The sequence below is a fragment of the Dromaius novaehollandiae genome, unplaced genomic scaffold (assembly GCF_036370855.1).
Source record: "Dromaius novaehollandiae isolate bDroNov1 unplaced genomic scaffold, bDroNov1.hap1 HAP1_SCAFFOLD_156, whole genome shotgun sequence".
Classification (NCBI taxonomy): domain Eukaryota; kingdom Metazoa; phylum Chordata; class Aves; order Casuariiformes; family Dromaiidae; genus Dromaius; species Dromaius novaehollandiae.
In genome coordinates this window covers 204-21,993 of record NW_026991487.1, presented here as the reverse complement: position 1 = coordinate 21,993, position 21,790 = coordinate 204, and the positions used below count along the sequence as shown (strand labels likewise).

The following is a 21,790-nucleotide window of genomic DNA, read 5'->3' as shown; positions in this document are numbered from 1 at the left end:
GATCTTAATTTGGGGGTGGGGGGGGGACCCGGATGCCTTGGCCCTTTTTTGGGGGGGGGGGGGGGAATGATTTGGGGGGGGGGGCAGATGCCTGGGCCCCTGGGGGGGGGGGGGAAGATTCCCGAGCCCTTTTGGGGGGGGGGGGGGGGGGAATGAATTGGGGGGGGGGAAAACCCGGATGCCTGGGCCCCGGGGGGGGGGCCTGGATGCCGACTTCCCCCCTCCCGCCCCGCCCAACGCGGGCCCTTGGGAGGGGGCGGGTCTGGCCCTGCCCCTCCCTCCGCCCACACTCAACATGGCGGCCCCTGCGCCGGAAGCGGCGCCGCACGTGACCCCCGCCGTCTCCGCCGGCCGGCCAATGGGCGCGCGCCCGCGGGGCGGGCCAGGCCGGAAGCGCCGCCCCCTCGCGCCGTTGGCGGGAGAAGCGCGCGCGGCCGCCGAGCGAGGTGAGCGGGGGGCTCTGAGGCGGCGGGGGGGGGGGGCCGCCCGGTGCGGGGGGGTCTCGGGGCCTGAGGGGCGGGGGGGGGCCGAGCGGTTCCCCCTCCCCCGCTGGGGATTTGGGGGGGTCCCTGAGGGGCTGGGGGGGCACCTGGGCGGCTGGGGGAGGCCCTGAGGGGTTCTCTGAGGGGATGTGGGGGTCGCTGAGCCTCCGGGGGGGCTCTGGGGGGCTGGGGGGGCCCTTGGGGGGGACTCTGAGGGGCTGGGGGGGTCCCTGAGGGGATGTGGGGGTCACTGAGGGGCTGGGGGGTCGCTGAGCCTCGGGGGGGGCTCTGGGGGGCTGGGGGGGCCCTGGGGGGGGACTCTGAGGGGCTGGGGGGTCCCTGAGGGGATGTGGGGGTCGCTGAGGGGCTGGGGGGGGTCGCTGAGCCTCGGGGGGCCCTGGGGGGGACTCTGAAGGGCTGGGGGGGGTCTCTGAGGGGATGTGGGGGTCGCTGAGCCTCGGGGGGTGCCCCTGGGGGGCCCGAGGGGTTCCTGAGGGGGTGTGGGGTCTTTGGGGGCTTCTCAGGGTTTGGGGGGGGTCGTTGAGGGGATGTGGGGGGCTGGGGGGGTCCTTGAGGGGTTATAGGGGTCCCTGTGGGGCTGGGGGGGTCTCCGGGGGGGTCCCTGGGGGTCTGGGGGGGGTCTGGGGTCCCCGCTTGGGTCCCTGGGGGGCTCCAAGGGGTCACGGGGGGGCCCTGGGGGGATCCCCATTTTGGGGGGGTCCCTGCTTTTAGGGGGTCCCCGTTTTGGGGGGGTTGGGGGGGGCCCTGGTCTCAGGGGGCCGGGGGGGTCCCCATTTTGGGGGTCCCTGCCCCACAGCGCCTGGTCCCGCAGGATGTCGGGGGCACTGGAGCGGCCCGGGGGGCCCCCCCCTGCCAAGCGGGGCCGGGGGGGCGCGGGGGGGGCCCCGGCCCCCTCCCACTTCGAGGAGGAGCTGGCGCAGCTGGAGGAGCTGGAGGCCGAGCTGGGGGCCCCGGAGTCCCCGCCGCCCCCCGACCTGCTGGGCCCGGGTGAGCCGGGGGGGCAGGATGGGGGGGCTGGGGGCAGGTGGGGGGCCAGGGGGCAGGATGGGGGGCAAGACGGGGCCATGGGGCAGGTGGGGGGGGCTGGGGGGCAGGTAGGGGGCCAGGGGGCAGGATGGGGGGCAAGATGGGGCCATGGGGCAGGATGGGGGGCTGGGGGGCAGGTGGGGGGGCTGGGGGGCAGGATGGGGGCAAGACGGGGCCATGGGGCAGGATGGGGGGGCTGGGGGGCAGGTGGGGGGGCTGGGGGGCAGGATGGGGGCAAGACGGGGCCATGGGGCAGGTGGGGGGGCTGGGGGGCAGGATGGGGGGCAAGACGGGGCCATGGGGCAGGATGGGGGGGCCGTGGGGCAGGTAAGGGGGGGCTGGGGGGTGCTGTGGGCAGATGGGGGGCCGTGGGGCAGGATGGGGGGCTGTGGGGTGCTGTGGGGCAGACGGGGGGCTGTGGGGCGCCGTGGGGCAGGGTGGGGGCAGCCCCAGACCGCCTGGGCCCCCGGCAGCCCCCGCGCCGTGGGGCAGGGCGGGGGTTCGTGGGGCGCCGTGGGGCAGGCTGGGGGGTTCGTGGGGCGCCGTGGGGCAGCCCCGGACGCCTGGGCCCCCCGCAGGCCCGGCGCCGTGGGGCGAGCCCCCCCCGCGATGGCGACGCCCCCCGCCCCCCCCGCTGGACCCGGCCACCGAGACGCTCTGCTTCCAGCAGCTGGAGCTCGACCACTACGTGGGTGAGGGACCCCCCCCCCGCGACCCCCCCGCGACCCCCCCGGGACCCCCCCAGACCCCCCGGGACACCTGGGCTCTCCAGGAACCCCCGGGACCCCCCCAGGACCCTCTGGGACCCCCCCCAGACCCCCCCAGATGCCTGGGACCCCACTGGACCCCCCCAGGACGCCTGTGGGCCCCCCCGGGACACCTGGTCCCCCCCCCCGGGATGCTTGGGACCCCCCCGGGACCCCCCAACCCCCCTGGGACGCCTGGGACCCCCTGGACCCCACCGGGACCCCCCTGCACCCCCCCCCAGCCCCCTGACCCCCCCCCGGGGCGCCTGGGACCCCCCTGACCCCCCCGGGACTCTCCCGGACCCCCCAGGACCCCCCTGGGACCCCCTGGATGCCCCCAATCCCCCCTGAGATGGCTTTGAGCCCCCCAGGACCCCCCCTGGGACCCCCCCGGGACGCCTGGGCCCCCCCCACCCCCCCTGGGACCCCCCCGGGACACCTGGGACCCCCCCAGGCCCCCCTGGGACACCTGGGAGCTCCCCGGGACCCCCCCCAGACCCCCCAGGGTGCTGGGCCCCCCCCGGGACACCTGGGACCCCCCTGGCCCCCCCGGCCCCAGGGTCCCCGCTGCCTGTCCCCGTGTCCCCCTGTGTCCCCAGGGTCCCCGCTGCGTGGGGGGGGCCTGTCCCCATGTCCCCGTGTCCCCATGTCCCCTGTCCCCATGTCACCAGGGTTCCTGCTGCCCGGCATGCCAGGTGCCACCGAGGGCCCCGTCCCCATGTCCCCTGTCCCCCCCGTGTCACACGTCCCTGTGTCCCCAGGGTCCCCGCTGCCTGTCCCCATGTCCCCCCATGTCACACGTCCCCTGTCCCCAGGGTCCCCGCTGCCCGGCATGCCGGGGGCCACCGAGGGCCCCGTCCCCGTGTCCCCTGTCCCCAAGTCTCCAGGGTCCCCGCTGCCCATCCCCATGTCCCCCTGTGTCCCCATGTCCCCTGTCCCCCCGTGTCACACGTCCCCGTGTCCCCAGGGTCCCCGCTGCCCGGCATGCCGGGGGCCACCGAGGGCCCCGTCCCCGTGTCCCCTGTCCCCAAGTCCCCAGGGTCCCCGCTGCCATCCCTATGTCCCCTGTCCCCGTGTCCCCATGTCCCCTGTCCCCCCGTGTCACACGTCCCCGTGTCCCCAGGGTCCCCGCTGCCCATCCCCGTGTCCCCATGTCCCCTGTCCCCCCGTGTCACACGTCCCCGTGTCCCCAGGGTTCCCGCTGCCCGGCATGCCAGATGCCACCGAGGGCCCCGTCCCCGTGTCCCCATGTCCCCTGTCCCCCCGTGTCACACGTCCCCGTGTCCCCAGGGTCCCCGCTGCCTGTCCCCTGTCCCCCCGTGTCACACGTCCCCGTGTCCCCAGGGTTCCCGCTGCCCGGCATGCCAGATGCCACCGAGGGCCCCGTCCCCGTGTCCCCATGTCCCCTGTCCCCGTGTCCCCAGGGTCCCGCTGCCCGGCATGCCAGGTGCCACCGAGGGCCCGTCCCCATCATCCGCATGTTCGGTGTCACCGACGGTGGCCACAGCGTCTGCTGCCACGTCCACGGCTTCGTCCCCTACTTCTACGTCCCCGCCCCCCCCGGTGAGTGTCCCCATTGTCCCCCTGTGGCCCCCAATGTCCCCTTGTGTCCTCACCCCCTCGGTGAGTGTCCCCAACGTCCCCCCCGTGTCCCTGCACCCCCGGTGAGTGTCACCGTGTCCCCGCCGTGTCCCCACCCACCCCGGTGAGTGTCCCCAACGTCCCCCTGTGTCCCCCCCGTGTCCCCTGGTGAGTGTCCCCGTGTCCCCAATGTCCCCCCGTGTCCTCAGAGTCCCCCTCCGTCTCCCCATGTCCCCCTGTGTCCCCCAATGTCCCCTCGTGTCCCCCCATGTGCTCAGAGTCCCCCCGTGCTCCCCAATGTCCCCCCATGTCCCCCATGTCCCTTTGTGTCCCCTTGTTGTCAGAGTCCCCTTGTATCCCTCCATGTCCCCCCGTGTCCCCCCATGTCCCTGTGTCCCCCCACGTCCCCCCCGTGTCCCCCCATACCCCCTGCCCCCTGTGCCCCCCCATGTCCCCTTGTGTCCCCCCATGTCCCCCCTGTGTCCCCCCCATGTCCCCCCCGCCCCCCGTGTCCCCCCCGTGTCCCCCCCGTCCCCCCAAGGTGCCCCACAGGCCCCGGGGCTTCTCCGGTGGCTCATAGCAGGGTTGGGGCGGGGGGGGGGCCCAGGCCCCTCCGCCTCCCCCCCCCCCAAACCGGGCTGTGGGGGGGGGGTCGGGGGGGCCCAGGACGCCCCCGTGACCCCCCCCCGCGTGTGTCCCCCCCCCCCCCCCGCCAGGCTTCGAGGCGAAGGACCTGGGGGAGCTGCAGCGGGAGCTGGACGAGGCGCTGCTGCGGGAGCGGGGGGGGCCGCGGGGGGGGCTGCGGCGGGCGGTGCTGGGCCTGGAGCTGTGCCACAAGCAGAGTGAGTGACCCCGGGGGGGGGACACGGGGGGGGGACACCGCGGGGGGGGGGCTGGGCCTGGAGCTGTGCCACAAGCAGAGTGAGTGGCCCCGGGGGGGGGACACGGGGGGGGGACACTGTGGGGGGGGGGGGCTGGGCCTGGAGCTGTGCCACAGCAGAGTGAGTGACCCTGGGGGGGGGGGGGGACACTGGGGGGGGAGCCATGTCCCCCTGGGGGGGGCAGAGGTGGCTGTGGCCCCCCCCAGCCCTTTTTTTGCCCCCCCCGGCATTCTGGGCTACCGGGGGGGGTGGCGGGGTGGCCTTGGTGGCCCTGGGGGGGGGCCGTGTCCCCCCGGGGGGGGGCTGGGGCCGTGTCGGGGGGGCTGTGTGGCCCCGGGGGGGGTCACCGTGCCCCCCCCAGCCCCTTGCCCCCCCCCCCAGGCATGCTGGGCTCCCGGGGGGGCCGGCGGGGGCCCTTGGTGCGGGTGCTGCTGGCGCTGCCCCGGGGGGGGGGGGATGGCCGTGTCCCCTCGTGGGGTGGCTGTGTCCCCTCGGGGGGGGCCGGGGCCAGGTCGGGGGGGCCGTGTGCCCCCCCCCAGCCCCGTGTGCCCCCCCCAGGCATGCTGGGCTACCGGGGGGGCCAGCGGGGGCCCTTCGTGCGGGTGCTGCTGGCGCTGCCCCGGCTGGTGGCCCCGGCGCGGCGGCTGCTGGAGCAGGGGCTGCGCTGGGGGGGGCTGGGGGTGCAGCCCGCCCCCCCCTTCGAGGCCAACATCGACTTCGAGATCAGGTGAGAGACACCCCCCCCCCCCCGCGTGACCCCCCCCCGGGCCAAAACTGCCCCCCCCGGGGTCCAAACTGCCCCCCCGGGGTCCAAACTGCCCCTCTGGGGCCCCCAAACTGCCCCTTTGGGGTCCTCAAACTGCCCCCCCCAGGGCCAGACTGCCCCCCCCGGGTCCAAACCGCCCCCCCCAGGGTCCAAACTGCCCCCCCCGTGGATCCCAAGTGCCCCTCTGGGGCCCCCAAACTGCCCCCCCCAGGGCCAAACTGCCCCCCCCGGACCCAAGCTGCCCCCCCAGGGTCCAAACTCCCCCCGGGTCCAAACCTGCCCCCCATGGGGTCCAAACCTGCCCCCCCCGAGGTCCCAAACTGCCCCCCCGAGGTCCCAAACTGCCCCCCATGGGGTCCAAACTGCCCCCCCCAGGTCCAAACCTGCCCCCCCCAGGGTCCAAACTCCCCCCCGGGTCCAAACCTGCCCCCCCAGCCCAAACTGCCCCCCCCAGGTCCCAGCTGCCCCCCCGAGGTCCCAAACTGCCCCCCCGTCTCCCAAACTGCCCCCCATGGGGTCCAAACTGCCCCCACCAGGTCCCAGCTGCCCCCCCGTCTCCCAACTGCCCCTCTGGGGCCCCCAAACTGCCCCCCCCAGTCCAAACTGCCCCCCCCAGGGTCCAAAATGTCCTCCCGTGCTGCCCCCCCGTGTCCCCCCCCCAGGTTCATGGTGGACTGCGACGTGGTCGGCTGCAGCTGGATCGAGCTGCCGCCGGGGCAGTACCGGCTGCGGGGGGGGGCGGCGACAGCGGCGGGGGGGGGCAGCGGCAGCAGCCCCCCCCCGGGCCCCCCCCCGGCCTCCCTGTGCCAGCTGGAGGCCGACGTGGCCTGGACGGCCGTGCGGAGCCCCCCCCCCGAGGGGCCCTGGCAGCGCCTGGCCCCCCTGCGCCTGCTCAGCCTGGACATCGAGTGCGCCGGGCGCAAGGGTGAGCCGGGGGGGGGCCCGGGGGGGGGCACAGGGGGGTCCACGGAGCCGCCCCCCCCTCCTCTGAGGGACCCCGGCAGCGCCTGGCCCCCCCCTGCGCCTGCTCAGCCTGGACATCGAGTGCGCCGGGCGCAAGGGTGAGCCGGGGGGGGGCCCGGGGGGGGGGCCTGGGGGGGCTCATGGGGCTGGGGGGGGCGCGGGGGGGGCACAGGGGGGTCCACGGAGCCGCCCCCCCCTCCTCCGAGGGACCCCGGCAGCGCCTGGCCCCCCCCTGCGCCTGCTCAGCCTGGACATCGAGTGCGCCGGGCGCAAGGGTGAGCCGGGGGGGGGCCCGGGGGGGGGGCCTGGGGGGGCTCATGGGGCTGGGGGGGGCGCGGGGGGGGCACAGGGGGGTCCACGGAGCCGCCCCCCCCTCCTCCGAGGGACCCCGGCAGCGCCTGGCCCCCCCCTGCGCCTGCTCAGCCTGGACATCGAGTGCGCCGGGCGCAAGGGTGAGCAGGGGGGCGGCCCGGGGGGGGGGCCTGGGGCTGGGGGGGGGAAGGGGGGGCCCAGGGGGGTCCACGGAGCCGTCCCCCCCCCTCCGAGGGACCCCGGCAGCGCCTGGCCCCCCCCTGCGCCTGCTCAGCCTGGACATCGAGTGCGCCGGGCGCAAGGGTGAGCCGGGGGGGGGTCCTGGGGCTGGGGGGGACACGGGGGGGGCACAGGGGGGTCCATGGAGCCGCCCCCCCCCCCCCAGGGGCCCTGGCAGCGCCTGGCCCCCCCCGCGCCTGCTCAGCGTGGACATCGAGTGCGCCGGGCGCAAGGGTGAGCCGGGGGGGGCCCGGGGGGGGTCCGGGGGGGGTCCAGCGGCTCCGGGGGGGTCTGTTCTGATCCCGCCCCCCCCAGGGGTGTTCCCGGAGCCCGAGCACGACCCCGTGATCCAGGTGGCCGGCGTGGGGCTGCGGCCGGGGGGGTCCCGCGGCTCCGGGGGGGCTCCAGCGGCTCCGAGGGGGTCCGGGGGGGTCTGTTCTGATCCCGCCCCCCCCCAGGGGTGTTCCCGGAGCCCGAGCACGACCCCGTGATCCAGGTGGCCGGCGTGGGGCTGCGGCAGGGCGAGCGGGAGCCCTTCGTCCGCGCCGTCTTCGCCCTGGGCTCCTGCGCTCCCATCCTGGGCTGCCAGGTGCTCTGCTTCCAGCGCGAGGAGGAGCTGCTCCAGGTGCCCGGGGGGGCCCCAGGGGGGCTCTGAGGGGCTTCGGGGGGGCTGGGGGGCTCCGGGGGGGCTCTGAGGGGCTTCGGGGGGGCTGGGGGGCTCCAGGGGCGCCTGGAGGGGCTCTGGAGGGTGCTCAGGGGTCCCTGGGGGGCTCTAGGTGGGCTGGGGGGGCTCCAGGGGGTCTCTGGGGGGGCCCGGGGGGCCTCTGGGTGACCTGGGGGGCCCTGGGAGGCTCCAGATGGGCTGGGGGGTCCTGGAGGGGCTCTGGGGGGGTGCTCAGGGGTCCCTGGGGGGGCTCTGGGGGGGCTCTGGGGGGCTCCAGGTGGGGCAGGGGGGCTCTGGGGGGGCCATGGAGATCCCTGGGGGGCTCCGGGGGGGCTTGGGGGGGTCCCTGGGGGGGGCAGGGGGCTCTTGGGGGTCCCGGGGGGGTCCACAGGAGCCCTGGGGGGGCCCCGGGGGTCTTTGGGTGCCCGGCGGGGCCCCTGGGGTGTCAGGGGGTCCCTGGGGGTGTTGGGGGGGCTCTGGGGGTGTCAGGGGGTCCCTGGGGGTGTTGGGGGGGTCCCTGGGGGTCTCCAGTCCCCCCTGACCCCCCCCGTCCCCCCCCCAGGCCTGGGCCGAGTTCGTGCGCGTCGTTGACCCCGACATCGTCACGGGCTACAACATCCAGAACTTCGACCTGCCCTACCTGCTGCAGCGCGCCCAGGTCCTCAAGGTACCCTGCCCCACGGCTGCCCCACGGCGCCCCATGGCTGCCCCATAGCGCCCCACGGCTGCCCCACGGCCTCCCCATAGCGTCTGCGCCCACCTCGGGGCGCCCCGCCATTGCCGCCTGGCTCTACCTGCTGCAGCGCGCCCAGGTCCTCAAGGTACCCTGCCCCACGGCCGCCCCACGGCGCCCCACAGCGCCCCATGGCTGCCCCACGGCCGCCCCATAGCGCCTGCGCCCGCCCCGGGGCGCCCCGCCATCGCCGCCCGGCTCTACCTGCTGCAGCGCGCCCAGGTCCTCAAGGTACCCTGCCCCACGGCTGCCCCACGGCCGCCCCACGGCCGCCCCATAGCGCCTGTGTCCGCCCCACGGCGCCCCACGGCTGCCCCACGGCCGCCCCATAGCGCCCGCGCCCGCCCCGGGGCACCCCGCCATCACTACCCGGCTCTACCTGCTGCAGCGCGCCCAGGTCCTCAAGGTACCCTGCCCCACGGCGCCCCACGGCTGCCCCACGGCCGCCCCATAGTGCCCCACGGCTGCCCCATGGCTGCCCCATAGCGTCTGCGCCCACCTCGGGGCGCCCCGCCATCGCCGCCCGGCCCTGCCTGCTGCAGCGCGCCCAGGTCCTCAAGGTACCCTGCCCCACGGCGCCCCACGGCTGCCCCATAGCACCCCATGGCTGCCCCATGGCCGCCCCACGGCCGCCCCATAGCGCCTGTGTCCGCCCCAGGGCACCCCATGGCTGCCCCACGGCCGCCCCCTGGCTCTCCCAGCCCCACAGCTGCCCCACAGCACCCCACAGTGCCCCATGACTGCCCCATGGCTGCCCCACGGCTGCCCCATAGCGCCCCGCGGCGCCCCACGGCCACCCCACAGCCCCCGCGCCTGCCCCACAGCCACCATGTGACCCCTGCGCCTGCCCCACAGCCGCCCCATAGCCCCCACGCCTGCCCCACGCCTGCCCCACAGCAGGGCAGTTCCTGCCCCCCCCAGGGGGGACCTGGTGCCCCCCCCCATTTTGTGTCCCTCCCCCAGGTGACGTCGTTCCCCCTCCTGGGGCGGGTGCGGGGGGGGATTCCTGCCCCCCCCCAAGGTCCCTGCCCCCCCCCCAGGGGGTCCCTGCCCCCCCCCAGGAAGTGATGCCCCCCCCCACTCTGTGTCCCCCCCCAGGTGACGTCGTTCCCCCTGCTGGGGCGGGTGCGGGGGGGGCGCTCGGTGCTGCGCGACGCCTCCTTCCAGTCGCGGCAGCTGGGCCGGCGCGAGAACCGCGTCGTCTCCATGGCGGGGCGGGTGCAGTTCGACCTGCTGCAGGTGAGGGGGGGGCACGACACCCCGGGGGGGGGGCACGACACGGGGGGGGCACGACACGGGGGGGGTCCCAGGGACACGGGGGGGGGACACGCGGGGACACGGGGGGGTGGGAGAACCGCGTCGTCTCCATGGCGGGGCGGGTGCAGTTCGACCTGCTGCAGGTGAGGGGGGGGCACGGGGGGGGGGACACCGTGGGGACGGTGACGGTGACAGTCGGTGGTGCAGGTGTTGCTGCGGGACTACAAGCTGCGCTCCTGGGGGACGCAGGGTGACAGGCTGTGCCGGGGGTGTGGGTGGGCCGTGGGGACGGTGACAGTACCAGTCACAGTGACAGTGACGGTGACAACCCCGGTGCAGGTGTTGCTGCGGGACTACAAGCTGCGCTCCTGGGGGACGTGGGGTGACAGGCTGTGCTGGGGGGTGCGGGGGGGCCGTGGGGACGGTGCGGGTGACGGTGACAGTCGGTGGTGCAGGTGTTGCTGCGGGACTACAAGCTGCGCTCCTGGGGGACGCGGGGTGACAGGCTGTGCCGGGGGGGTGCGGGGGGGCCGTGAGGACGGTGAGGGTGACAGTCACGGTGACGGTGACAACCCCGGTGCAGGTGTTGCTGCGGGACTACAAGCTGCGCTCCTGGGGGACGCGGGGTGACAGGCTGTGCCGGGGGTGTGTGGGGGGGCCGTGGGGACGGTGAGGGTGACGGTGACAACCCTGGTGCAGGTGTTGCTGCGGGACTACAAGCTGCGCTCCTGGGGGACGCGGGGTGACAGGCTGTGCTGGGGGGGTGCAGGGGGGCCGTGGGGACGGTGAGGGTGACGGTGACAACCCTGGTGCAGGTGTTGCTGCGGGACTACAAGCTGCGCTCCTGGGGGACGCAGGGTGACAGGCTGTGCCGGGGGGGTGCGGGGGGGCCGTGGGGACGGTGAGGGTGACGGTGAGGGTGACGGTGACAGTCGGTGGCGCAGGTGTTGCTGCGGGACTACAAGCTGCGCTCCTGGGGGACGCGGGGTGACAGGCTGTGCCGGGGGGGTGTGGGGGGGCCGTGGGGACGGTGAGGGTGACAGTACCAGTCACGGTGACAGTGACGGTGACAGTCGGTGGCGCAGGTGTTGCTGCGGGACTACAAGCTGCGCTCCTGGGGGACGCGGGGTGACAGGCTGTGCCGGGGGTGTGTGGGGGGGCCGTGGGGACGGTGAGGGTGACAGTACCAGTCACGGTGACAGTGACAGTGACAGTCGGTGGCGCAGGTGTTGCTGCGGGACTACAAGCTGCGCTCCTGGGGGACGCGGGGTGACAGGCTGTGCCGGGGGTGTGTGGGGGGGCCGTGGGGACGGTGAGGGTGACAGTACCAGTCACGGTGACAGTGACAGTGACAGTCGGTGGCGCAGGTGTTGCTGCGGGACTACAAGCTGCGCTCCTGGGGGACGCGGGGTGACAGGCTGTGCCGGGGGTGTGTGGGGGGGCCGTGGGGACGGTGAGGGTGACAGTACCAGTCACGGTGACAGTGACAGTGACAGTCGGTGGCGCAGGTGTTGCTGCGGGACTACAAGCTGCGCTCCTGGGGGACGCGGGGTGACAGGCTGTGCCGGGGGTGTGTGGGGGGCCGTGGGGACGGTGAGGGTGACAGTACCAGTCACGGTGACAGTGACAGTGACAGTCGGTGGCGCAGGTGTTGCTGCGGGACTACAAGCTGCGCTCCTGGGGGACGCGGGGTGACAGGCTGTGCCGGGGGTGTGTGGGGGGCCGTGGGGACGGTGAGGGTGACAGTACCAGTCACGGTGACAGTGACAGTGACAGTCGGTGGCGCAGGTGTTGCTGCGGGACTACAAGCTGCGCTCCTGGGGGACGCGGGGTGACAGGCTGTGCCGGGGGTGTGTGGGGGGGCCGTGGGGACGGTGAGGGTGACAGTACCAGTCACGGTGAGGGTGACGGTGACAACCCCGGTGGCGCAGGTGTTGCTGCGGGACTACAAGCTGCGCTCCTGGGGGACGCGGGGTGACAGGCTGTGCCGGGGGGGTGCAGGGGGGCCGTGGGGACGGTGACAGTCACGGTGACGGTGACGGTGACAACCCCGGTGGCGCAGGTGTTGCTGCGGGACTACAAGCTGCGCTCCTACACCCTCAACGCCGTCAGCTTCCACTTCCTGCAGGAGCAGAAGGAGGACGTGCAGCACTCCATCATCACCGACCTCCAGGTGCCACCCCAGCGCGGCCCCAACGTGTCCCCAACGCGTCCCCGTGTCCCCAACGTGTCCCTGACATGTCCCCAGCGCGGCCCCATGTCCCCAACACGTCCCCAACGCGTCCCACATGTCCCCAACGTGTCCCTGACATGTCCCCAACGCATCCCCACCGCGTCCCCATGTCCCCAATGCGTCCCACATGTCCCCAACGTGTCCCCAACGCGTCCCCACGTCCCCAGAACGGCTCAGAGCAGACGCGGCGGCGCCTGGCCGTGTACTGCCACCGCGTCCCCATGTCCCCAACGCGTCCCCAACGCGTCCCACATGTCCCCAACGTGTCCCACATGTCCCCAACGTGTCCCCACCGTGTCCCCGCGTCCCCAGAACGGCTCGGAGCAGACGCGGCGGCGCCTGGCCATGTACTGCCACCGCATCCCCATGTCCCCAACGCGTCCCACATGTCCCCAACGTGTCCCCAACGCGTCCCCACGTCCCCAGAACGGCTCGGAGCAGACGCGGCGGCGCCTGGCCGTGTACTGCCACCGCGTCCCCATGTCCCCAACGCGTCCCCAACACGTCCCACATGTCCCCAATGTGTCCCCAACGTGTCCCCAATGCGTCCCCAATGCGTCCCACATGTCCCCAACGCATCCCACATGTCCCCAACGTGTCCCCAACGCGTCCCCACGTCCCCAGAACCGCTCGGAGCAGACGCGGCGGCGCCTGGCCGTGTACTGCCACCGCGTCCCCATGTCCCCAACGCGTCCCCAACGCGTCCCACATGTCCCCAACGCGTCCCACATGTCCCCAACGTGTCCCCAACACGTCCCCACGTCCCCAGAACCGCTCGGAGCAGACGCGGCGGCGCCTGGCCGTGTACTGCCACCGCGTCCCCATGTCCCCAACGCGTCCCCAACGTGTCCCACATGTCCCCAACGCGTCCCACATGTCCCCAACGTGTCCCCAACGTGTCCCCACTTCCCCAGAACAGCTCGGAGCAGACGCGGCGGCGCCTGGCCGTGTACTGCCACCGCGTCCCCATGTCCCCAACGCGTCCCCAGCACGTCCCACATGTCCCCAACGTGTCCCTAATGCATCCCCATGTCCCCAGAACGGCTCGGAGCAGACGCGGCGGCGCCTGGCCGTGTACTGCCACCGCGTCCCCATGTCCCCACCGTGTCCCCAACGCGTCCCCATGTCCCCAACGCGTCCCACATGTCCCCAACGTGTCCCCAACGCGTCCCCATGTCCCCAACGCGTCCCCATGTCCCCACCGTGTCCCCAACGCGTCCCCATGTCCCCAACGCGTCCCACATGTCCCCACCGCGTCCCACATGTCCCCAACGCGTCCCCAGAACGGCTCGGAGCAGACGCGGCGGCGCCTGGCCGTGTACTGCCACCGCGTCCCCATGTCCCCAACGCGTCCCCAACGCGTCCCCATGTCCCCAACGTGTCCCACATGTCCCCAACGCGTCCCCAACGCGTCCCCATGTCCCCAATGCGTCCCACATGTCCCCAACGCGTCCCCAACGCGTCCCCAGCATGTCCCACATGTCCCCAATGTGTCCCCCACTGTGTCCCCATGTCCCCAACGCGTCCCACATGTCCCCAACGTGTCCCCAACGCGTCCCCATGTCCCCAGAACAGCTCGGAGCAGACGTGGCGGCGCCTGGCCGTGTACTGCCACCACGTCCCCATGTCCCCAACGCGTCCCACATGTCCCCAACGTGTCCCCAATGCATCCACACGTCCCCAGAACGGCTCGGAGCAGACGCGGCGGCGCCTGGCCGTGTACTGCCACCGCGTCCCCATGTCCCCAACGCGTCCCCAGCGCGTCCCACATGTCCCCAACGCGTCCCACATGTCCCCACCGCGTCCCACATGTCCCCAACGCGTCCCCAGCGCGTCCCACATGTCCCCAACGTGTCCCACATGTCCCCAACGTGTCCCCAACGCGTCCCCGCGTCCCCAGAACGGCTCGGAGCAGACGCGGCGGCGCCTGGCCGTGTACTGCCTCAAGGACGCCTTCCTGCCGCTGCGGCTGCTGGAGAAGCTCATGTGCGTCGTCAGCTACGTGGAGATGGCCCGCGTCACCGGCGTCCCCCTCGGCTACCTGCTGGCCCGCGGGCAGCAGGTCAAGGTGGTCTCCCAGCTCCTGCGGCAGGTCAGGGGGGACGGGGACGCGGGGGGGGGACGGGGACATGGGGACACCAGGAGGGACGTGGGAACAGGGATGTGGGGACACCAGGAGGGACAGGGACGTGGGGACATGGGGACACCAGAAGGAACAGGAACGTGGGGATGGGGACATGGGGACACCAGGAGGGACCTGGAGGAACAGGGACATGGTGACATGGGGACACCAGGAGGGGCGTGGGAACAGGGATGTGGGGACATGGGGACACCAGGAGGGACAGGGACGTGGAGATGGGCACATGGGGACACCAGAAGGAACAGGAACGTGGGGATGGGGACATGGGGACACCAGGAGGGACCTGGAGGAACAGGGACATGGTGACATGGGGACACCAGGAGGAACAGGGACCTGGGGGGACGGGGACATGGGGACACCAGGAGGGACAGGGACGTGGGGATGGGGACATGGGGACACCAGGAGGGACGTGGGAACAGGGACATGGGGACGTGGGGACACCAGGAGGGATCTGGGAACAGGGACATGGAGGAACAGGGACGTGGGGATGGGGACGTGGGGACACCAGGGGGGACCTGGGAACAGGGACATGGGGATGGGGACATAGGGACACCAGGAGGGACGTGGGAACAGGGACATGGTGACATGGGGACACCAGGAGGGACCTGGAGGAACAGGGATGTGGGGACATGGGGACACCAGGAGGGACCTGGGAACAGGGACATGGAGGAACAGGGACATGGGGCCACCAGGAGGAACAGGGACACGGAGACATGGGGACATGGGGACACCAGAAGGGGCCTGGAAACAGGGACATGGTGACACGGGGTCACCAGGAGGAACAGGGACACGGAGGTGGGGACACGGGGCCATCGCAAGGGCCCTGGTGGCCGTGGGCGTCAGGACGTCCCCAGGGGAGGCCGGGGGCACCTCGGGGACGTCCCCCGCTGTCCCCCCCACCCCGTCCCCCCCCCCCCAGGCCATGAAGCAGGACCTGGTGATGCCGGTGGTGAAGCCGGAGAGCGGCGAGGACTACGAGGGGGCCACGGTCATCGAGCCACTCAAGGGGTGAGCGGGGGCCCCCGGGACGTCCCGGTGACGGCCCCACGCCCCACGGCGACGTCCCCACGCCCCGGTGACGTCCCCGCGTCCCCAGGTACTACGACACGCCCATCGTGACGCTGGACTTCTCCTCGCTGTACCCCTCCATCATGATGGCCCACAACCTCTGCTACACCACCCTGCTGCCGCCCGGCGGCCCCGAGCGCTACGGGTGGGCGCTGGGGGGGACTGGGAGGCACTGGGAGGGACTGGGAGGGACCGGGGGGCACTGGGGTGGTGACTGGGAGGCACTGGGAGGGACCGGGGGGCACTGGGGTGGTGACTGGGGGGGACTGGGAGGCACTGGGGGGCACTGGGAGGCACTGGGAGGGACCGGGGAGCATGGGGGTGGTGATTGGGGGGCACTGGGAGGCACTGGGGGCAACTGGGAGGGACCAGGGGGTACTGGGGTGGTGACTGGGAGGCACTGGGGCAGGACTGGAAGCACTGGGGAGGGACTGGGCGAAGCCCTGGGGCACTTGGGGGGCTCGGGGGGTGCCGTGGGGCTGGCGGGGGGCACTTGGGGGTCGCCGTGGGTCGCCGCGGCCCCCCCTGACCCCCCCCGCCGCAGCCTGGGCCCCGACGACTTCATCCGCACGCCGACGGGCGACCTCTTCGTCAAGGCCTCGGTGCGCAAGGGGCTGCTGCCCGAGGTGCTCGAGGGGCTGCTGGCCGCCCGCAAGAGGTGGGGGGCTGCCCCACGGCGCCGTGGGGCTGGGATGGGGGTCCCGGTGGGTCCCGGGGCGCCGTGGGGCGGGTTTGGGGGTCCTGGAGGTCCCGGGGTGCCGTGGGGCTGCTGCTGCCCGAGGTGCTCAAGGGGCTGCTGGCCGCCCGCAAGAGGTGGGGGGCTGCCCCACGGCACCGTGGGGCCAGGCCGGGGGTCCCAGGGGGGCATCTGGGGGTCCTGGGGGGGATCTGGGGGTCCCGGGGGGTCCTGGGGTGCCGTGGGGCAGGTTTGGAGGTCCCATGGGGTGGATTTGGGGTGGGTTTGGGGTCCCTATGGGGCACTTGGGGGTCCCTATGGGGCAGTGGGGAGTTCCTATGGGGCAATTAGGGGTTCCTATGGGGCAGTGGGGGCTTCCTATGGGGCAGGGGGGTCTCTATGGGGCAATTAGGGGTCTCTATGGGGCACTTGGGGGTCCCTATGAGGCAGTGAGGGGTCCCTATGGGGCAGTGGGGGCTTCCTATGGGGCAGGGGGGTCTCTGTGGGGCAATTTGGGGTCCCATGGGGCAGCAGGGGTTCCTATGGGGCAATTAGGGGTCCCTATGGGGCAGTGAAGGATCCCTATGGGGCAGCAGGGGGTCCCTGTGGGGCAGCAGGGGGTCACTATGGGGCAGAGGGATCCCTATGGGGCAGCAGAGGGTCCCTATGGGGCAGCAGAGGGGCCCTATGGAGCAGTGAGGGGTCCCCATGGGGCAATTAGGGCTCCCTATGGGGCAGCAGGGAGTCTCTATGGGGCAGCAGAGGGTCCCTATGGGGCAGAGGGCTCCCTATGGGGCAGCAGAGGGGCCCTATGGGGCAGCAGAGGGGCCCTATGGGGCACTTGGGGGTCTCTATGGGGCAGCAGAGGGTCCCTATGGGGCAGAGGGCTCCCTATGGGGCAGCAGAGGGTCCCTATGGGGCAGCAGAGGGTCCCTATGGGGCACTTGGGGGTCTCTATGGGGCAGCAGAGGGTCCCCGGGGGGTCCCGCAATCCACACTGGGGCGCTGGCGGCCGGGCCCGGGGGCGGGGGGGCATCACCGTGGGTCGCCGTGGCTCCGCCGTGGGGCGGCCGTGGGTCGCCGTGGGGCAGCCGTGGGTCCGTCGGCAGGGCCAAGGCGGAGCTGGCGCAGGAGCGCGACCCCTTCCGGCGCCAGGTGCTGGACGGGCGGCAGCAGGCGCTGAAGGTCAGCGCCAACTCGGTGTACGGCTTCACCGGGGCCCAGGCCGGGCGCCTGCCCTGCCTCGCCATCTCCCAGGTGAGCCCCACGGCTGCCCCATAGCGCCCCACGGCGCCCCACGGCGCGGCCCTGCAGCCGGGCGGCCCCACGGCACGGCTGTGCGGCGCGGCGCGGCTTCCCCGGGGCCCAGGCCGGGCGCCTGCCCTGCCTCGCCAGCTCCTAGGTGAGCCCTATAGCGACCCACAGCTGCCCCATAGCGCCCCACGGTGACCCACGGCGTCGGGGTGGCCCCATGGTGCTGCCCCACGGCGCTGCGGCCCCACTGTGTGGCTGCCCCAGGGCCCAGGCCGGGCGCCTGCCCTGCCTCACCAGCTCCCAGGTGAGCCCTATAGCGACCCACAGCTGCCCCATAGCGCCCCACGGTGACCCACGGCGTCGGGGTGGCCCCACGGCGCTTCCCTGCAGCATGGGCCTGCCCCACAGCTGCCCCACAGCCGCCCCATAGTGTAGCTGCCCTGCGGTCCTGCCCCACAGTGCAGCCCCATGGTGTGGGTCTGCCCCACAGCTGCCCCATGGCACAGCCCTGCTTCCTGGTCCTGCCCCACGGCTGCCCCATGGCGTAGCTGCCTTGCAGTCCTGCCCCATGGTGCAGCCCCGTGGTGTGGGGCTGCCCCACGGTTGCCCCATGGCTGCCCCATAGCGCAGCCCTGCCCTGTGGTCCTGCCCCATGGCTGCCCCATGGTTTGTGGTCCTGCCCCACAGCTCAGCCCCATGGCATGGGGCTGCCCCATGGCTGCCCCATGGTGCAGCCCTGACCTGTGGTGCTGCCCCATAGCCCAGCCCCATGGCAGCCCCACGGCACAGTCCAGCCCCCTGGCTGTGCCCCCCGGCTGCCCCATGGCCGCCCCATTGCCCAGGCCCATGGTCACCCCATGGCCTGGCCCTGCCCCACGGCCTGGCCCAGCCCCACGGCCCTGCCCCACGGCCCTGCCCTGCCCCACAACCCAGCCCTGCCCCACGGCACCGCCGGGACTTTCCACCCCCCCCGCCCTGCCGGGACTTTCTGGGCCGGACCCTGGGGCTTCCCCAGGCCGGGGTGGGGGGGGCCCTGCCCCACGGCGGCCCCCCAGCCCCACAGCAGCCCCACGGCCCCCCCCAGCCCCACGGCAGCCCCCTTTCCCCCCCCCCCCAGAGCGTGACGGGCTTCGGGCGGCAGATGATCGAGCGCACGAAGCAGCTGGTGGAGAGTCAGTACTGCCTGGCCAACGGCTTCCCCGCCGATGCCAAGGTCCGGGGGGGTCCCCGGGGGGGGGGGACGGGGGTCCTGGGGGGGTCCTGGGGGTCTGGGGGGGTCTGGGGGTCCCTGGGGGGGTCCCGGGGGGGTCCTGGGGGTCCTGGTGCAGAGTCAGTGCTGCCTGGCCAACGGCTTCCCTGCGGATGCCAAGGTCCGGGGGGGTCCGGGGGGGGGTCCCGGGGGGTCCTGGGGGTCTGGGGGGGTCCCTGGGGGGGGGACGGGGGTCCTGGGGGGGTCTGGGGGTCTGGGGGGGTCCAGGGGGGTCCCTGGGGGGGGATGGGGGTCCTGGGGGGGTCCTGGGGGTCTGGAGGGGTCCCTGGGAGGGACATGGGGGGGTCTGGGGGTCCCTAGGGGGGTCCCTGGGGGGGGACAGGGGTCCTGGGGGGGGTCTGGGGGTCCCAGGGGGGTCCCTGGGGGGGGGATGGGGGTCCTGGGGGTGTCCTGGGGGTCTGGGGGGGTCCCTGGGGGGGAGAACGGGGGTCCTGGGGGGGTCTGGGGGTCCCTGGGGGGGACACAGGGGTCCTGGAGGTGTCCTGGGGGGCTGGGGGGGGTCTTGGGGGTCCCGGGGGGGTCCTGGGGCATTGGGGGGGTCCCTGGGGGTCCGGGGAGGTCCTGGGGGGGGGACAGGGGTCCCGGGGGGGTCCTGGGGGTCTGGGGGTTCCTGGGGGGGTTTCGGGGGTCCCCGGGGGGTTTCGGGGCACCGCTGACCCCCCCCTCACCACAGTGTCCCCCCCCCCGGTGTCCCAGGTGGTGTCCGGGGGGGTCCCAAGGTGCCACTGACCCCCCTGTGTCACCGTGCCCCCCCCCCCGGGTCCCAGATGGCATCTGGGGACACGGACTCGCTCGCGTGCCACCTCGGTGGTGGCCTCGCCGGTGGCCCCGGGGCGCCCGGGGGGGGGGTGGTGTACGGGGGGGTCCCGGGGTGCCGCCACCCCCCCGTCACCGTGTCCCCCCCCCCGGTGACGCAGGTGGTGTACGGGGACACGGACTCGGTGATGTGTCGCCTGGGGGTGGCCTCGGTGGCCGAGGCGATGGCCCTGGGGCGGCAGGCGGCCGCCTGGGTCTCCGGCCACTTCCCGCCCCCCATCAAGCTGGAGTTCGAGAAGGTGGGTGGCAGGTGTCCCCAGCGCGTCCCCAGCGTGTCCCCAACGTGTCCCCAACGTGTCCCCAGCGCGTCCCCAACGCGTCCCCAGCGCGTCCCCAACGTGTTCCCAACGCATCCCCAACGCGTCGCCAGCGTGTCCCCAACGCGTCGCCAGCGTGTTCCCAACGCGTCCCCAACGTGTCCCCAACGTGTCCCCAACGCGTCGCCAGCGTGTCCCCAGCGTGTCCCCAATGCGTCCCCAATGCGCCCCCAATGTGTCCTCAATGTGTCCCCAACACATCCCCAACGCGTCCCCAACGTCTCCCCAATGCGTCCCCAACGCGTCGCCAGCGTGTCCCCAACGCGTCCCCAACGCGTCCCCAACGTGTCCCCAACGTGTCCCCAACGCGTCGCCAGCATGTCCCCAGCGTGTCCCCAGCGTGTCCCCAATGCGTCCCCAATGCGTCCCCAATGTGTCCTCAATGTGTCCCCAACACATCCCCAACGTGTCCCCAACGCGTCCCCAACGCGTCCCCAATGCGTCCCCAACATGTCCCTGATGTGTCCCCAACGTGTCCCCAACGTCTCCCCAACGCGTCCCCAATGTGTCCCCAACGCATCCCCAACGCGTCCCCAACGCGTCGCCAGCGTGTCCCCAACGCGTCCCCAGCGTGTCCCCAAAGTGTCGCCAGCGTGTCGCCAGCGTGTCCCCAACATGTCCCTGATGTGTCCCTAAAGTGTCCCCAATGGCGCCCCCAACACGTCCCCAACATGTCACCAATGTGTCCCCAACGTGTCCCCAATGTGTCCCTAACGTGTCCCCAGTGTGTCCCCACCACGTCCCCATGTCCCCTACGGTGTCCCCATGGTGTCCCTGTGTCCCAGGGGTGCTGCGGGGTCCCCAGGGTGCTGGGGGGGTGCAGGGGGGGGTCCTGCGCATGCCAGGGGGGTCCTGGGGGTGCCAAGGAGGTCCCAGAGGTGCTGGGGGGTGCCAGGGGGGGTCCCGGGGTGCCAGGGGGGGTCCCGTGGGTGCTGGGGGGTACCGGGGGGGGTCCCAGGGGTGCAGGGGGGGGGTCCCGCGTGTACAGGGGGGTGCCGGGGGGGTCCCGTGGGTGCCGGGGGGTGCTGAGGGGTGCCGGGGGGGTCCCATGGGTGCGGGGGGGCGCCGGGGGGGTCCAACGGGTGCCCCCCCCCGCAGGTGTCCTGGCCTACCTGCTCATCAGCAAGAAGCGCTACGCGGGGCTGCACTTGCCTCACGGCGGGGGGGGGGGGTCCCGCATGTACAGGGGGGTGCCGGGGGGGTCCCGTGGGTGCTGGGGGGCGCCGGGGGGATCCAACGGGTGCCCCCCCCCGCAGGTGTCCTGGCCCTACCTGCTCATCAGCAAGAAGCGCTATGCGGGGCTGCACTTCGCCTCGCGGCCCCGGGGCCCCGGGTGGGGGGGGGGGGGCCCACATGTACAGGGGGGTGCCGGGGGGGTCCCGTGGGTGCTGGGGGGCGCCGGGGGGGTCCAACGGGTGCCCCCCCCCGCAGGTGTACTGGCCCTACCTGCTCATCAGCAAGAAGCGCTACGCGGGGCTGCACTTCGCCTCACGGCCCCGGGGCGCCGGGCGGGGGGGGGGGGTCCCACATGTACAGGGGGGTGCCGGGGGGGTCCCGTGCGTTCGGGGGGGCGCCGGGGGGGTCCAACGGGTGCCCCCCCCGCAGGTGTACTGGCCCTACCTGCTCATCAGCAAGAAGCGCTACGCGGGGCTGCACTTCGCCTCGCGGCCCCGGGGCGCCGGGCGGGGGGGGGGGTCCCGCATGTACAGGGGGGTGCCGGGGGGGTCCCGTGGGTGCTGGGGGGCGCCGGGGGGGTCCAACGGGTGCCCCCCCCCACAGGTGTACTGGCCCTACCTGCTCATCAGCAAGAAGCGCTACGCGGGGCTGCACTTCGCCTCGCGGCCCGACGCCCACGACAAGGTGGAGTGCAAGGGGCTGGAGGCCGTGCGCCGCGACAACTGCCCCCTCGTCGCCAACCTGCTCAGCACCTGCCTGCGCCGCCTCCTCGTCGACCGGTGAGGGCCCCCCCCCGCCGCCACCCCCCCCCGCCACCCCCCCCAGCACCCCCCGGGGGGCCCCGGCGTCCGGGAGGGGGATCGTGGTGTCCGGGAGAGGGCCCAGGCGTCCGGGAGAGGGGCCCTGGAGGCCGGGGGGGCCCTGGTGTCCGGGAGAGGGATCGTGGTGTCCGAGAGGGGCCCCGGTGTCCGGGAGGGGGGTCTGAGCATCTGGGAGAGGGCCCAGGCGTCCGGGAGGGAACCCCAGTGGCTGGGAGAGGGCCCAGGCGTCCGGGAAGGGCCCTGGTGTCCGGGAGGGGCCCCGGCGTCTGGGAGAGGGGCCCTGGAGGCCGGGGGGGGCCCTGGTGTCCGGGAGGAGGGTCTGAGCATCTGGGAGGGGGCCCAGGTGTCCGGGAGGGGGGCCCTGGAGG

At 74.0% G+C, this 21,790-nt stretch overlaps 1 protein-coding gene across 1 annotated transcript; it reads left to right on the top strand.

Annotated features, from left to right (window-relative positions):
* Nucleotides 1-380: 380 nt before the first annotated feature.
* POLD1 (DNA polymerase delta 1, catalytic subunit) lies at nucleotides 381-21,380 on the top strand (the record flags this gene model as incomplete). The annotated part of the gene is made up of 20 exons (XM_064504542.1): nucleotides 381-446; nucleotides 1,315-1,490; nucleotides 2,108-2,221; nucleotides 3,469-3,540; nucleotides 3,620-3,838; nucleotides 4,573-4,698; nucleotides 5,296-5,464; nucleotides 6,166-6,428; nucleotides 7,456-7,622; nucleotides 8,224-8,328; nucleotides 9,493-9,633; nucleotides 11,714-11,824; nucleotides 13,785-13,976; nucleotides 14,944-15,032; nucleotides 15,121-15,237; nucleotides 15,637-15,750; nucleotides 16,878-17,025; nucleotides 18,140-18,235; nucleotides 19,210-19,347; nucleotides 21,205-21,380. Coding segments are annotated over exons 2-20 (2,732 nt in total), but the record flags the coding sequence as incomplete, so codon positions are not given.
* Between the last annotated feature and the right edge of the window lie 410 nt (nucleotides 21,381-21,790).